This window comes from Aotus nancymaae, unplaced genomic scaffold (assembly GCF_030222135.1).
Source record: "Aotus nancymaae isolate 86718 unplaced genomic scaffold, 86718_ANA_hifiasm-v0.15.2.pri h1tg000079l, whole genome shotgun sequence".
Lineage (NCBI taxonomy): Eukaryota > Metazoa > Chordata > Mammalia > Primates > Aotidae > Aotus > Aotus nancymaae.
This window is the reverse complement of record NW_026988494.1, coordinates 1,328,132-1,345,236: the sequence shown is the minus strand read 5'-3', so window position 1 is coordinate 1,345,236 and position 17,105 is coordinate 1,328,132. Positions and strand designations below refer to the sequence as shown.

General features: G+C 42.0%; 1 protein-coding gene across 1 annotated transcript in view; it reads left to right on the top strand.

The window, feature by feature from the left end:
• The first annotated feature begins 137 nt into the window (after positions 1 to 137).
• BAG4 (BAG cochaperone 4) overlaps positions 138 to 17,105 on the top strand; it is a 32,542-nt gene continuing 15,574 nt past the window's right edge. The window contains exons 1-2 of the mRNA XM_064368815.1: positions 138 to 420; positions 16,956 to 17,063. Of these exons, the coding sequence (XP_064224885.1) occupies positions 151 to 420; positions 16,956 to 17,063 (378 nt within the window). The 5' untranslated portion in view covers positions 138 to 150. The remainder of the gene's footprint in view (positions 421 to 16,955; positions 17,064 to 17,105) is intronic.

Sequence of the window (17,105 nt, the reverse complement as noted above, 5' to 3'; positions counted from 1 at the left end):
GGGGCTCGGCAGCAGAAGGGGCGGGACCGGGCCTGGGATTGGCTGGCGTCGTCTGACCCCCTTCTCTGCTCTCCATTCGCAATCACCCGCGGGCGCCTGCGCTATGGGTCGGCCTTGGGGGGCGGGAAGCGCTTCAGGGCAGCGGAGCCCATGTCGGCCCTGAGGCGCTCGGGCTACGGCCCCAGTGACGGTCCGTCCTACGGCCGCTACTACGGGCCTGGGGGTGGAGATGTGCCGGTGCACCCACCTCCGCCCTTATATCCTCTTCGCCCAGAACCTCCCCAGCCTCCCATTTCCTGGCGGGTGCGCGGGGGCGGCCCGGCGGAGACCACCTGGCTGGGAGAAGGCGGAGGAGGCGATGGCTACTATCCCTCTGGAGGCGCCTGGCCAGAGCCAGGTCGAGCCGGAGGAAGCCACCAGGTAAGCTTTGCACCCTCTGTCCTCGAGAGGAGGTGAGGACCCTTGGGACTGGGGTTCGTAATGAATTGGGTTTCATATTTGTTTTCCTTATGTGGAGGAGGGTTGGGGGGTGTTGGAGAGACCGAGACTGGGATCAGAGGTGGGGGGATATGCTTGTGTTCCCTTTGCCCCTTCTTTTCTGCTTCGACCACAAAAAAAATGTTTATTACCATTTAAAAAGGAAGGAAAGGTCCTGCGCGGACTTACTAAGCTTAGCAGCAGGCTGCAGATCTCTCTCCTGGGAGCGGTGCTGGGCAGGGGTGGCACGGCTCTGCTGCTCGAGCTCTAGCAATTTATCCTGCGTGGCTGGCAGGCCGGCTCTCCCGGGAAGGGAAGTGGCTGCAGCCCCTGACGTCGCTCAGCGACCCTTCCGCGTAAAAAGAAACTGTGCGAGCGGGAGGGATCTGGGCATTTAGCCGTTTGCCCCTAATGCCTTGCCTGGGATCGAATCGTGAATAATCAGTGCTGTAAAGCACCTTTACGCGAATTGACTGATACAATTTTCACAGCGACTGCGAGGTAAAATGTCATGACAGCAGCCCTTTTTTTCCCAGTAAGGGACCGGGGCTCTGCGAGGTTAACTCACTTGCCTAATACACTTGGACCTGTAACATTTTATTCTGTTTTCCTGCTGGAAATATATACTTCTGCTTTGTGAATGCAGTCTTCTGGGTAGGGGGTTATCGTTCTACAGTGGCGGCACACCTCTCTTTTCGTTCAAGAATTATCCTCATTTTTTGAAAATGTAATAATGAGATTCTCGAACATTGCTGGTGGGGATGTAAAATGGTGGAAAATAGTTTGGTAGTTCCTCAAAACATTAAGGATAGAGTTAGTATATGACACAGCAAGCCCACTCCTGTATATATACCAAAGAAAACTGAGAACATGTTCACATAAAACTTGTTATACTTATGTTCATAGCATCATTGTTCATAGTTGCCAAAAAGTAGAAATGTCTTTTTTTTTTTTTTTTGAGGCAGAGTCTCGCTCTGTTGCCCAGGCCGGAGTGCAATGGTGCGATCTTGGCTCACTGCAGCCTCCGCCTCTCGGGTTCAAGTGATTTTCCTGCTGAGCCTCCAGAAATGCTGGCAGTACAGGTGTGAGCCACTGTGCTCAGCCCCAAATGTCGTTTTATCATTTGAGTTATCAAGTGAGTGAACTTCGCAGAGCCCTGGTTCTTTATTAGAATACAGGAATGTTGTAAGGACATAACGACTGATGCATCGCTAAACAAAATATGGTGTTAATATATTCATACAATGGAATGTTATTTGGCCATAGAAAGGAGTGTAGTACTGATGTGTGCTGCAATATGAATGAACGTTGAAAACATCACACTACGTGAGCAAAGTCAGAAAGACTGCATATTGTGTAATTCCATTTATGTGAAATGTCCAGAGTAGGCAAATCTATAGAGACAGAAAGCTTAATGGTTGCCAGAGGTTGGTGGACTGGAGGTGTAGGTGAGAATATTGAGAATATTCTTTTTGGAATGATTAAATGTTCTAAATCAGGGCTGGGTGAGGTGGCTCACACCTGTAATCCCAGCACTTTGGGTGGCTGAGGCGGGAGGATTGCTTGAGCCCAGGAGTTTGAGACCAGCCTGGGAAACATAGTAAGACCTCGTCTCTAAAGAAAAATAAAAAATAAGAAATGTTCTAAAATCAGTGGTGATGGTTGCATTGCACAACTCTGAATATACTAAAAACTCTGAATTGTATATTTTAAAAGGATAGGGTTTATAGTATGTTGATTATATCACAATTTAAACAATTGTATGAGAAAATCATGTAGCAATAAGAGATTAATTATTTTTTATTTTTGAGATAGAGTCTTGCTCTGTCACCCAGGCTGGAGTGCAGTGGCACAATCTCGGCTCACTGCAACCTCTGCCTCTCAGGTTCTAGCGATTCTCCTGCCTCAGCCTCCCAAATAGGTGGGCTAATTTATGTATCTTTAGCAGAGATGGGGTTTCAGCGTGTGAGCCACCATGTCAGATCTGTCTTTAATTTATAATTAATCTTGGCCAGACACTTTGGCTCACTCCTGTAATCCCACCACTTTGGGAAGCCGTGGTGAGTAGATCACCTGAGGTCACGAGTTTGAGACCAGCCTGGCCCACACAGGGAAACCCCATCTCTACTAAAAATACAAAACTTAGCTGGGTATGGTGGCAGGCGCGTGTAATCCCAGCTACTTGGGAGGCTGAGGCAGGAGAATTGCTTGAATCTGGAAGCTGGAGGTTGCAGTGAGCCGAGATCACGCCATTGCACTCTAGCCTGGGAGACAAGAGCGAAACTCCATCTCAAAAAAAAAAAAAATCCATATTTTCTCTGCCTAAATCTGGAATACATAGGTCATAGGACTTTATAGAGTGATGAAATGCTTGGCCAAATTAGGCCAAAATCAGTTGAAGTGGGGAGAGAGGAGAGGAGCCCTCAGCTGATGACTGACTTCTGCTGGGCCTGCTGTATTATCAAAACCAAAGTTTCTGGGATAGAGTTAGGGAGAGTTGGATAGACTAGAGAAGTTAAGATTTTAGCATTGTGTAGAGTTGTCAGGTGTGGTTTGAGTACATTTGTACCCATAGGGTGGGTAATGGTGCTGAAGTAGTTGGAGATAAAGGTGGAAATGTGTAATGGGCATTTGTAAACCATTTTAAGAGTTTGTGCTGTCTTGCGGAATGATGATTCTGAAACTATAAAAGTATAAGATGGTAATTTTTCTGCAGCAATAGAAACTAATACAAAAGATATGCATGTTACAGATGTTGCAATTTTTTTTCTGGATTTGTTCTTTTGATTTTTTTTATATTTTGCATTTTTATAGTATAAATCTGTCAAATTAAACAAACAGTATAGGAACCTTTTATTTAACCTTGCTACTCAAAGTGTGGTCCATGGACTAGAAGGCTCAGTGTTGTTTGTGAGGCTGATAGAAATGCGAAAATCTCTCCTCTTCCAGACTTACTGCTGCAATTTATTAAGATCCCCAGATGATTCATATGCACATTAATATTTGAGAAGCATTGCTCTGTAGAATTGGTTATATTGAGATGATGTCACACTGAACTATAACACAGACTTGGCTATATTAACACATTTAAATATGGCAGGGAAAAAATTTGAAATCTACCACTGCCTTTTTTTTAATTTCTTTTTTTTTTTTTTTTGAGATGGAGTTTCGCTCTTGTTACCCAGGCTAGAGTGCGATCTCGGCTCACTGCAACCTCTGCCTCCTGGGTTAGGTGCAATTCTCCTGCCTCAGCCTCCTGAGTAGCTGGGATTACAAGCACGTGCCACCATGCCCAGCTATTTTTTTGTATTTTTAGTAGAGACAGGGTTTCACCATGTTGACCAGGATGGTCTCGATCTCTTGACCTCGTGATCCACCTGCCTCGGCCTCCCAAAGTGCTGGGATTACAGGCGTGAGCCACAACGCCTGGCCCAAATTTCTTTTTTTTTAAGATGGAATTCCACTCTTTTTGCCCAGGCTGGAGTGCAGTGGTGCAATCTCAGCTCACTGCAACCTCTGCTTCCTGAGTTCAAGCGATTCTCCTGCCTCAGCCTCCCGAGTAGCTGGGATTACAGGGGCATGTCACCACGCCCAGTTAGTTTTGTATTTTTAGTTCCCGGCCACTCTCTGTTTTTTTAAAGAGTAAAACTTTAGGCTGGGTGAGGTGGCTTACACCTGTAATCCTAGCACTTTGGGAAGCTGAGGTGGGCGGATCACCTGAGGTCAGGAGTTTAAGACCAACCTCGCCAACATGGTGAAACCCCATCTCTATTACAAATACAAAAATTAGCCAGGTGTGGTTGTGAGTTCCTGCAATCCCAGCTGCTCTGTGAGGCTGAGGCAGGAGAATCACTTGAACCCCGGGAAATGGGGGTTGCAGTGAGCTGAGATTATGCTACTGCACTCCAGCCTGGGCAACAGAGCGAGACTCTGTCTCAAAACAAATAAAAGGGTAAAACTTTAAAGAATAAAACTTTTTGGCTGGGCGCAGTGGCTCATGCCTGTAATCCCAGCACTTTGGGAGGCCAAGACGGGTAGATCACCTGAGGTCAGGAGTTCGAGACCAGCCTGGCCAACATGGTGAAACACCGTCTCTACCAAAAATACAAAAATTAACCGGGCGCGATGGTGGGCTCCTGTAATTCCAGCTACTTGGGAAGCTGAGGCAGGAGAATCACTTGAAACCGGGAGGTGGAGGTTGCAGTGAGCAGAGTGCCACTGCACTCCAGCCTGGGTGACAGATCGAGACAAAATTAAAAAAAATTTTTTTTTCTCACCTTGTTATACTTGTAACACTAGTTTGATCTCTAAAGTAGCAGCATCTGCGTTACCTAGGAGCTTGTTGAAAATGCTATATCTCAGGCCCTACCCAAGATCTACTGAATCAGATTGTGCATTTTTTTTTTTTTTTTTTTATTTAAGAAGGAGTTTCGCTCTTGTTACCCAGGCTGGAGCGGAATGGCGCAATCTCGGCTCACCGCAACCTCCGCCTCCTGGGTTCAGGCAATTCTCCTGCCTCAGCCTCCTGAGTAGCTGGGATTACAGGCACGCGCCACCATGCCCAGCTAATTTTTTGTATTTTTAGTAGAGACGGGGTTTCACCATGTTGACCAGGATGGTCTCAATCTCTTGACCTCGTGATCCACCCACCTCGGCCTCCCAAAGTACTGGGATTACAGGCGTGAGCCACCGCGCCCGGCCCAGAGTGTGCATTTTAACAAGATCTCTAGGTGATTTACATGTTTCCCCAGAACAAGTCAACCAAGAGAGCATGCCAAGACAGAAGCTAAGAAGTCTCTCATAACCCAGTCTTGCATGAGAAGATAACTAACGTAGGCCAGCGTGGTGGCTCATGCCTATAATCCCAGCACTTTGGAAGGCTGAGGCAGGTGGATCACCTGAGCTCAGGAGTTCGAGACTAGTCTGGTCAACATAGTGAAACCCATCTCTACTAAAAATACATAAAATTAGGCTGGGTGCAGTGGCTTAGGCCTGTAATCCCAGCACTTTGGGAGGCCGAGGTGGGTAGATCTCAAGATCAGGAGTTTCAGAACAGCCTGGGCAAAATAATTAAACCTGTCTCTACTAAAAAACATACAAAAAATCAGCCGGGCGTGGTGGCGGGCACTTGTAATCCAAGCTACCTAGGAGGCTGAGGCAGGAGAATCGCTTGAACCTGGGAGGCAGAGGTTGCAGTGAGCTGAGATCATGCCACTGCACTCCAGCCTGGGTGACAGATTGAGACTCAGTCTCAAAAAAAAAAAAAAAAGACAAAAGAAGATAACTAATGTAAAATTGTATTTTCAGAAATTTGTTAGTAAATGAGAAAGTGTTTACTTGACTAGGAATCATGATTTAGGGAAGACTTTTTAGGTTTAGGTGGCTTGGATATGTTTTTAAGCAAAGGGGAGTGAGCTAGTAGATTCAGAAAAACGATACAAGTAGAAAGTTGGATTTTGGCGTGGGGAAAATGGGATTAAGAAGTAAGGGAAGGCTGGGCCTGATGGCTCATGCCTGTAATCCCAGCACTTTAGGAAGCTGAGGCAGACAGATCACCTCAGGTCGGGAGTTTGAGACAAGCCTGGCCAACATAGTGAAATACCATCTGTACTAAAAATACAAAAAGGAGCCGTGTGGGGTGACTCATACCTGTAGTCCCAGTTACTTGGGAGGCTGAGGCAGGAGAACCGCTTGAACCTAGGAGATGGAGGTTTTAGTGAGCCGAGATCACACCACTGCACTCCAGCCTGGGCAACAGAGCAAGACTTTGTCTCAAAAAACAAACAAAAAACTTAGCTGACCGTGGTGGTGGGTGCCTGTAATCGCAACTACTTGGAGGCTGAGGCTCGAGAATTGCTCAAACCCAGGAGGCGGAGGTCACAGTGAGCTGAGATCACACCAGCCTTGGTGACAGCAAGACTCTGTCTCAAAAAAAAAAAAAGCGGGGAAAAGAGTTGAGAAACCTCTTTTGAGCTAAAGGGAGAAAAGTAAGAAGTTTGGAGTTGGGGCAAAGGGGTATTGACAGCTATTGGTCTCCTTTCATGGTGGAGGAGGAGGCTAGGTCATCTCATAGTAAGGGGAAATAGAGTGGGATGCTCTGGGAAATTTATGTAGTAAATGTTTGAACCAGATGCTGGGGCACGAGAGACAATACAGAGAAGCATTTGGAAGAGATCCAAATGAGATTGAAAAGTTTAAAAGTTACAATGATGGTCAGTATAGGAGCATAAGGTGATTTATTAGTGATTTTTAACTATGTAGCTATACAAATAATTTATCATGTACTTTACTAATAATATTTTTCCAATTCTTTTTTTTTTTTTTAAGACGGAGTTTCACTCTTGTTGCCCAGGCTGGAGTGCAGTGGTGTGATCTCACCTCACTGCAACCTCCACCTCCTAGGTTCAGGTGATTCTCCTGCCTCAGCCTCCCAAGTAGCTGGGATTACAGGCATGCACTGCCATGCCTGGCTAATTTTATTTTGTAGTTTTTTTTTAGTAGAGATGGGGTTTTTCTGTGTTGGTAAGGCTGGTCTTGAACTCCTGACCTCAGGTGATCTGCGCACCTCAGCCTCCTAAAGTGCTGGGATTACAGGTGTGAGCCACAGCACCTGGCCATTTTTTGTCCAATTCTTATGAAAAATATAAGCAAATCTGTGAATGGAATTTATATAGTACAAGTGCTATTGATTCTTCTGCTGTTAGATTTGCTTGGGCTGGGGCTTCAGTTGGGGGGAATGCTGGTAAGTCACTCCGGAAATGTAATCATATATCCACTTTAAAGGAATTGACTCCAGTCTTCATCTGGGATTATTTATTTCTCAAAAGAGAAGAAAGGAAAATAAATTTGTTATCTTGCATAATCTTAATCAAATTTTCTTTGGCATAGAACTTTAATTCATGTTATTATGGCTTGTGAAAACATTTTATTACTTTTGTTTTAGTTTGTATTTCATTCAACAAATAAAAAGTTTGGAAAGAGTTAGGCACATGATAAAATTGGTAACTTAGTTTATAGAGTAGAGTTCAGCTTCAGCCAGTTTCCTGTGAAATCAAATGCTATTTCATAGAATTAGTGTCATATTGGGACATGAACTACGGGCTTTCACTGTTACTGGGGATATTTTTAGATTTGTCCCATTTTGTCCAAAAGGAGGAAAAATAAGACAAAGACATTCTTTTTTTTTTATTAAGACAATAAAATTATACTTTTTAGTCATAAAAAAATTATGGCATAATTTACATAAAGTAAAATTGCACTTTCTTTAGGGTATAGTTCTGTGACTTTTGATAAAAGCACGCAATTATGTAACCACCACACCACCACAACTGAGCTATACATATTGATCCATCTTTTAAACAGGAATTCTAGGGTAAGAATTTAAGATTTAATTTTTGCCCATCTCTAAACCCTGTTAAAATTACAGAAAAGTAATTGTATTTCTCATTTTAAATTGTTTAATCTCCACCCTCATTTTTTAAAAGTAGCATTAGGAACTCATTTGTATAACATATGCATGTATGTGTGCATATACATGAACATGTACATTCAATATATTGAGTGTGTTTCAGTCAATTGCAGTCTTTTTTTTTCTTCCCCCAAATGGACCAAAGAGTCACTGGCTTGCTTTTAATTAGCTTTAACCTTTAAGCTTTTACAGGTGTAATCAGCTAGGTAAGGGTGGTAGGGACTATTTCCTAAAACTCGTGCAAACTCAAATGCTAGTTTCTTTAGCGTGAAACAGGCTCTTCACTGTTTTCAAGGTTATTCCGGAGTTTCCTTGTATTCCTCTATTTGATCTCATTTGCCACAATCAGACAGACGGAAAGTGCAAGGACACCTTTTTCTTAGCATTTGTACTGGAAACCTTAGCAGCAAATAGCAGTCATTCTTTTTGATGCTTAAATGATACCATATTATGTCAATGGGAGTCCCTTTTTCTTGACTTCTGATTCCTTTGGACATGACCCATTGATTTTTTTTTTCTTTTTCATTTTTGGAGAACAGGGTCTCGCTATATTGCCCAGGGAGGTCTCAAACTCCTGGGCTCAAGCTACCCTCCTGCCTCTGCCTTCCTAAGTGCTGGGATTACAGGCGTGAGCCGCTGCGCCCAGCATGACCCACTGATTTTTGATAGCTTCCTTGATTTTTGGTACAACAAGATGTCTCAGGCTTTGTGTATATTTTGTCCCAAGACACATAATTAACCATTCCTTAAGAACTTGGTTGAGGCCGGGCGCGGTGGCTCAAGCCTGTAATCCCAGCACTTTGGGAGGCCGAGGCGGGTGGATCACGAGGTCAAGAGATCGAGACCATCCTGGTCAACATGGTGAAACCCCGTCTCTACTAATACAAAAAATTAGCTGGGCACGGTGGCGCGTGCCTGTAATCCCAGCTACTCAGGAGGCTGAGGCAGGAGAATTGCCTGAACCCAGGAGGCGGAGATTGCAGTGAGCCGAGATCGCGCCATTGCGCTCCAGCCTGGGTATCAAGAGCGAAACTCCGTCTCAAAAAAAAAAAAAAAAAAAAAAAAAAAAAAAAGAACTTGGTTGTATTTTTCTCCCAAGTGGAGAATTACCTTTAGAAACCATTAAGTCAGGATCTGAGCAGGAAAACAGAAACCACACTAGTTGGAATTTGATTTAGGAAATTGAACAGGTTATTGAAGTTCTGAAAAGGGAAAAGGAGAACACAGAAGTAACAAGACAGTAAGTGGAGGAAGCAGCTACTATTCCTAGGGCTGGGGAATAAAGGGAAGAAGTTGAGATGATTAGAACCAGGAAACTTGGGAGAATGGCTGGGCATAGTGGCTCATGCCTGCAATCCTAACACTTTGGGAGGCTGAGGCAGGCAGATTGCTTGAGCCCAGGAGTTAAAGATCAGCCTGGGCAACATGGCAAAATACCGTCTCTACAAAAAATACAAGAATTAGCCAGGCATGGTAGTGGGCCCCTGTAGTCCTAGCTACTCAGGAGGCTGAGGTGGGAGGATCACTTGAGCCCAGGAGGTCGAGAGTGTGATGAATTGTGATTGTGCCACTGCACTCCTGCCTGGGTGACAGAGTGAGACTCTGTCTCAAATAAATAAATTAATTAAAATAAAAGAACCTGGAAATTTGGAAGAGTGGCCTGGTGGAGCAGGAATCCAGGAGGTGGCACTGCCTACTTGGTGCAGGTACCTCTGAGGGCATTCGGGTTGGAGAGTGCTGTTGACTGCTGCTTACCGGTCGAATGGCATTGTCTGGCTGGCACTGACCGAAAGAGCAAACAGACAGGAAGAAGCAAGTCCACTGTCTCCTCCTCTAGAGTAGCGCACTGTGTTGGCAGAAACAGCAAGCAAGCTGGTGAGAGAGAAATGTTTGTAGACTTCTAGCCTTGCATCACAGAGCCAAGTATAGAATGCTGTGTTTGGAGCTGAAGGGCAGTACCTTAATACTTGGTACAGAAATTACAGTTGGGTTCCTGGTATATATACTAATCGTTATTGTGTTGTTGTTGCTTCTAGACCTTTCCAAATGGCAGAATTATAAAATAAGTATTTTAAAATAGAAAAATAAATGAATTTATACTTACATTCAAATTTAATATTATAGGAATTTCAACTTCTGTGTATATTTTATATGAAAAATCTTGATTCCTAACTTAAAATAATTATAAATATTTGCACAATATTTTAATTTTCACTGTGGACCTGGTCCCCAGTGAAACTAGTGAACATGAATTTTAAAAAACAACAAATTACAGTTTCTGGAAATGGTCCTAGGGAATATAGCAAATGAAGAAACATTTGTTCAAGAAAATCTACAAAACTCAGTAAGAACATTGGGTCTGTGATATTTGAACTAAAACCCCCTCCATCCCTCCCTTTTCCCAGCTAGTGAGACAACAACTTCACTCTAGAGGGTGTAGCCAAGAACACAGGGCTCCATGTATTCCACCTCATTGCCTCGGTCACAAGGTTTTCTTCCTACGAGGAGTAGCTACCAACATTTCTCATTTTGCCCCAGCTGCCTGTCACTGAGGCAAAATTCTAGGTAATTGTGAGTGAGGATGGTAGATCCTTTCTTTTACCCAGTCCCTATTCCTAGGATGGAGACTCAAACTTCGGCAAGGCACTGCTGAGAATACTGGGGCTCTGATCACCCTTACCTGTGCTTGGCAAGACGAGAAGACCTAAGTCTACAGCCTCCCTTCCCCTAGGTGCTCCACTTCCTAAAGCAGGGATGCCATTCAGATAAACACACCATTGTCCCCACTCTAGCTGTAGAGAGTAGCTCAGATGTTTTATCTGGGAGCAGAAGCATGCCGTAAAACAGGTAGCTCCTAATCTTTTTCCCAAAGGAACAAAGTATGGAGAAGCTCAAGAGTATGAAGAAACTCAAAAAAACTGGAGGTTGTTGTACAAGGCAATAGGGAAGAGACTGGCTAAATTCATTGGAGATGGAGGATAAACTGTAGGCCAGCTAGTTTGTGGGAGAGAACCAGGAAAAGAAGAAACTAGGAGGAGCCCTTTGACATCAGAACAACTCTGACACTGACCTTGGGAACTGTCCCTTCGGAGAGACCCAAATTTGATCGACTCAGTCTGTGGAGCAATTTATGCCCCAGTATGTTAAAACCAGTAGAGCAATCAGCTGGAAACTAGTGAAGCTTTAACAACTAGATGTGGTCAAGGAAAGATATACTCAAAGAAAGTCTTGCAAAAACCTGAAGTTTGGGGGCAAATAGACTTTACAAAAATAATCCAGCTAGTTACTAAACAAACAAGCAAATGACAATAACAAGTCTGAGGTGGAGAAGGTGGGACCAGTAGTACTCAAGAGTTGTTTAATGTCTAGTTTCCAACAAGAAGTTATAAGCTATGCAAAGAAACAGGAAAGTATGACCCATACACTGGGAAAAAAAAGCAGGTATCAGAAACCGATTGTAAAAGTGACCATATGTCACATTTAATAGACAAAGCCTTCAAAGTAGCCATTATATATGTTCAAATAACTAAAAAAACTATAATTAGGACAGGCATGGTGGCTCACGCCTATAATCCCAGCACTTTGGGAGGCCCAGGCAGGCGGATCACCTGAGGTCAGGAGTTTGAGACCAGCCTGGCCAACATGGTGAAGACCCATCTCTACTAAAAATACAAAAATTAGCTGGGAGTGGTGGCCGGTTCCTGTAATCCCAGCTACTTGGGAGGCTGAGGCTGGAGAATCTGTTGAACCTGAGTGGCAGGAGTTGCAGTGAGCTGAGAATGGGCCATTGCACTCCAGCCTAGGTGGCTAAGTGAGACTCCATCTTAAAAACAAAACAAAACAAAGCCACTATAATTAAAGAAGCAAAGAAAGGTGTGTGATAATGTCACATCAAATAGGGAATAAGAGATAGCAATTATATATTTAAAAAAGAACCAAGTAGAAATCCTGGAGTTGAAAAGTACAATAACTAAAATGAAAAATTAACTAGAGGCGTTCAGTAGGCTTGAACTAACAGAAGAAAGGATTCATGAACTTGAAGAAAGATCAATACAGATTATGCAATATGAAGGAGAGAAAAGAGACTGAAGTGTTGAAGAAATGTCAAACACCACTGAACACACCAACATATCAGAAATGATTAGTAACAAAGTTAATATAACAAAAGATACAAATATGCTCTTTTCTTCTCTCAGATTCTTTAAAAGACATTATATAAAGTAATAAGTATAACAATACAATGTTGAGTTTGTATAACATTTGTAGGCATAATGTGGATAACAATAAAGTCACAAAAAAGGAGAAAAGGAAATAGACTTATATAGGAGTAACATTTCTGTATCTCACTGGAATTAAGTTGGTATAAATCAGAAGCTGATTCTGTTAAATATATTGTTAGCCCAAGAGTAACCTCTAAAGAAAAAAAAAAGTATAACCATTAAATTATAATGCTATATTTGAAAATACTTAATGCAGAAGAAAGCGGTAAAGGTAGAATAAAGGATAAAAACACATGAGACATTTAAAAAATAAAAGCAGATGACAAAAAGTAAAAAATACATGTAAATCCAGCTATATCAATAGCAAACGTGCATAGATTAAACAATCTAATCAAAAGACAGACTGGATTTAAAAAAAATAAGATCCAACTATATGATGTCTAAAGGTAGCACACTAAAGGTTTAAAGATACAAATATGAGGCTGAAGCAGGCAGATGACGAGGTCAGGAGTTAGAGATCAGGCTGATCAACATGGTGAAACCGCGTTTCTACTAAAAATACAAAAATTAGCTGGGTGTGGTAGCATGCGCCTGTAATCCCAGCTACTCAGGAGGCTGAGGCAGGAGAATCACTTGGACCCAGGAGACAGAGGTTGCAGTGAGCCAAGATCACACCGTTGTACTCCAGGCTGGGCAAAAGAGCGAGACTGTTTCAAAACAAACAAACAAACAAAAACAAAAACCAAATAGTTTGAAAGTAAATGGATGGGGCCGGGCGTGGTGGCTCACGCCTATAATCCCAGCACTTTGGGAGGCCGAGGCGGGTGGATCACGAGGTCAAGAGATCGAGACCATCCTGGTCAACATGGTGAAACCCCGTCTCTACTAAAAATACAAAAAATTAGCTGGGCATGGTGGCACGTGCCTGTAATCCCAGCTACTCAGGAGGCTGAGGCAGGAGAATTGCCTGAACCCAGGAGGCGGAGGTTGCGGTGAGCCGAGATCGCGCCATTGCACTCCAGCCTGGGTAACAAGAGCGAAACTCCATCTCAAAAAAAAAAAAGAAAGGAAGTAAATGGATGGAAAAAGAAATATAATGCAATAAAGAAATAAAGAAAAGATGAATGTTTGAGGTGTCAGATATTCCAGTTACCTTATTTTGATCATTACACTTTGTATACGTGTATCCAAATATCCCATGTATACCCAAAATATGTACTACCTTTATATATCAATTAAATATATATATATACACACATACATACATACATATATATATATGAAATATGCAAACAACTATGAGAAAGCTGGAGTGGCTATATTAATATCAGACCAAATATACTTTATTTATTTTATTTTACTTTTTGAGATGGAGTCTTGCTGTGTCACCCAGGCTAGAGTGTAGTGGCACGATCTTGGCTCAGTGCAACCTCTATGTTCCAAGTTCAAGTGATTCTCCTGCCTCAGCCTCCCAAGTAGCTAGGACTACAGGTGTGTGCCAACATGCCCAGCTAATTTTTTTTTTTTTTTGAGCTGGAGTCTCTTTCTTCGCCCAGGCTGGAGTGCAATGGCATGATCTTAGCTCACTACAACTTCTGCCTCCCAGGTTCAAGCAATTCTCGTGCCTCAGCCTCCTGAGTAGTTGGAATTACAGGTGCTCGCCACCATGCCCAGCTAATTGTTGTATTTTGTGTTTCACCATGTAGGCCAGGCTGGTCTTGAACTCCTGACCTCAAGTGATCCACCCACCTTGGCCTCTCAAAGTGTTGGGATTACAGGCGTGAACCACCATGCCCAGACTGAATTGTACACTTTAAATAGGTGAATTGTATGGTGGTGAGTAAAACTGTTAATACAAAGAATACCAGTTTTATGACTAACAATTAGCTGATGGATGCAGTTTAGGTTTCCTTGCAGTTCAGTTTGTCCTTAGAGAATAAATTCCACTGAGGACATATAGTCAAAATAATGTGAGCTAAAAGTAATTTGAAGTAATTCTTTTTTCTCTGTGGTTATGTTACCAACTTGATATTTAGTTATTGCATTAATTGACTTTTCCTATACTAAAACAATTATTCCAGGATTTTAGTAGCTTACAATGATAAACATTTATTTCTTGCTCAGGTTCTGAGTTCACTGCAGTGTTTCTTCTCTAGGGCCCAGGTTGAGTTCAGGCCTACCTGTGTGTCTTCCCATCCTGGGACTTCAGTTGAAAACACAGTTCCTATATAAGATAATGTAGGTCTTGTGGAGGGCACAGGACTACAAGAGGCTTCCTAGAATTTACAGCGACTTCCAAATCCTCTGTGTGGACTGACACACTGTCACTTATACCCATATTTATTGGTTTTGTATAAAAGGTTAAATTACATTTTTTACTTATTTGAGTTTGTATTGACACCACCATATTCGCTATCACCCAGTTCTTCCTCATCTTGCCCTATTCTGTATTTTATCTTTCCTTGTCCTTGTGAAAGTATTGGTTCCCAATAACACTACTGTATGTATTTATTCTATTCTACAATACACACAAAATGGTTTAAAAATTAAGATAATATCATTACTAATAACTTTCTATGAAAAGTTTAAGATATTTTTGAATTTCTTTTGCCTTTAGAATATGTACCACTAAGGATGCTCATTCAAAAAACTGCTCAAGAGTTATTTGAATTATTTTCTGTGTGTGGTTATCAAGTTGGTAGGTTTTTTCTTCTTAAAGATGGGGTCTTACTGTGTTGCCCAGGCTGGAGTACAGTAGCACAGTCATAGATTATAGCTCACTGTAACCTTGAACTCTGCCTCTGCCTCTCAGCCTCCTGAGTAGCTGAGACTATAGGCACCCACCATCATGCCCACCTGATTTTTTTTTTTTTCTTTTTGAGTACAGACCACGTCTCACTATTTTCCATGCTGGTCTTGAATTCCTGGCTTCTGGCTTCAAACAGTCCTCTTGCCTCAGCTACCCAAAGTGCTGGGGTTACAGATTGAGCCACTGTGCCCAGCACAAGTTGGTGTTTTGTTTTGTTTTGTTTTGAGACAGATTCTCGCTCTGTTGCCCAGGCTGGAGTGCAGTGGCACAGTCTCAGCTCACTGCAACCTCCCCCTCCCGGGTTCAAGCGATTCTCCTGCCTCAGCCTCCTGAGTAGATGGGATTATGGGCACCTGCCACCATGCCCAGCTAATTTTTGTTTTTTGGTTTTTGGTTTTTTTGGGATGGAGTCTTGCTCTGTCGCCCAGGCTGGAGTGCAGCAGCATGATCTCGGTTCACTGCAACCTCTGTCTCCTGGGTTCAAGCAATTCTATGCCTCAGTCTCCCAAGTAGCTGGTATTATAGGCGCCCACCACAACACCCAGCTAATACCTGTATTTTTAGTAGAGACGGGGTTTCACCATCTTGGCCAGGCTGAGTCTTGAACTCCTGATCTCGTGATCTACCTGCCTCGGCCTCTCAAAGTGCTGGGATTACAGGCGTGAGCCACTGCGCCCAGCCAAGTTGGTGGTTTTTTAAGAAAACAAAATACAGTTTGAATTCATACTGATATTTACAATTTAAATTAAGGATTATAAGGTTTTAAGTTTCATTATTATATCTGTATCTCCTATCTCCCATTGTGAAAATACTGATTGCCAGCAATACCAATGTAAGTATTCATTTGCAACTATAATACCAGCATAAACAGTATCAAGATAACAGTACCAAGAGTGCTGATAATTATTATGATTATACTTTAATTTTTTATGATTGCTGAAAAAAATTCAAAGTATTACTGAAAACAAAGTATTATGAATTTGATAAGTAGTGCAGTTGCTAACAGGAATAATCTCAGTTATTTCAGATGCCAATGAATTTCTTTGTAAAATCATATGGAAGGTCTTGTTCAAGCTTAAAACTATACTTAATCTATACAGTTCAAAGCAAAATAACTCATAGGATAATAAATGTATGTAATAAACCAGATAATAAGTGCTCTGAGAAGTTTTGAATCTATTTGGTCTTTTATCAAAGTTTTTTGGCTTATTGTAAATCATTGCATTAACTTTTTGAGTTGGAGAGAAAGGCTGATGAAGTTATTGTTGTAGCTAGATTTTCTCTTTGGATTGGTAAATGTTCTGCATTAATACCTGAAACTGAGGCTGCCAGTAGAAAGCTTAGCCATTGCAGAGAGTAGAATAATATGAAAAAATGTGGCAAGACAAAGAAGTTGGAGATTGAAGATGTATGTGCTTGAGCTAAACTCTAGTAGTAATGTCTTCATGTTCCAAAATTACCAGTAAGTATAACAGTAGCAAATAACCATTTTGTTGCACTAATTAAATTAGTAGTCATGAGGATTAGTTACTGGAGAGGGATAAAGGTGATCTAATGTCTCTGATTTTGCTAATCATCTTGATAGAATTCCTTTATATAGCATTTGATGTGGTGGCATTGGTGAAATGCATAAAAACAGCTTTTTAACTAGCTAATAATTGTTTTGTCCTAGAGCATGTGATTTACCATGTATTGAATAATGAATGGTTTTATAGTGGGGTTCTATTGCCTTTTTTCTTTTCTTTTTTTGTTTTTAAGAGACAGGGTCTCTGTTGACCAGAGTAGACTCAATTATCTGACCTCAAGCGATCCACCCACCTCAGCTCTGCTGTATCGGACAACAAGCATGTGCCACTGTGCCCAGCTTATTGCTTTTTGTCTACTGCTTTTTTTTTAATCCTTATAACCTGCGTTTATTAATCTATCTCAAAATGATGTATGAATGTTATTAAGAGTGAATTTGTTTTTCTTTTTTTCTTAGGAGCAGCCACCATATCCTAGCTACAATTCTAACTATTGGAATTCTTCTGCAAGATCTAGGGCTCCTTACCCAAGTACATATCCTGTAAGACCAGAATTGCAAGGCCAGGTATGGTTTAAAAACAGAGACTTTCTGAACTTTTTCTTAATG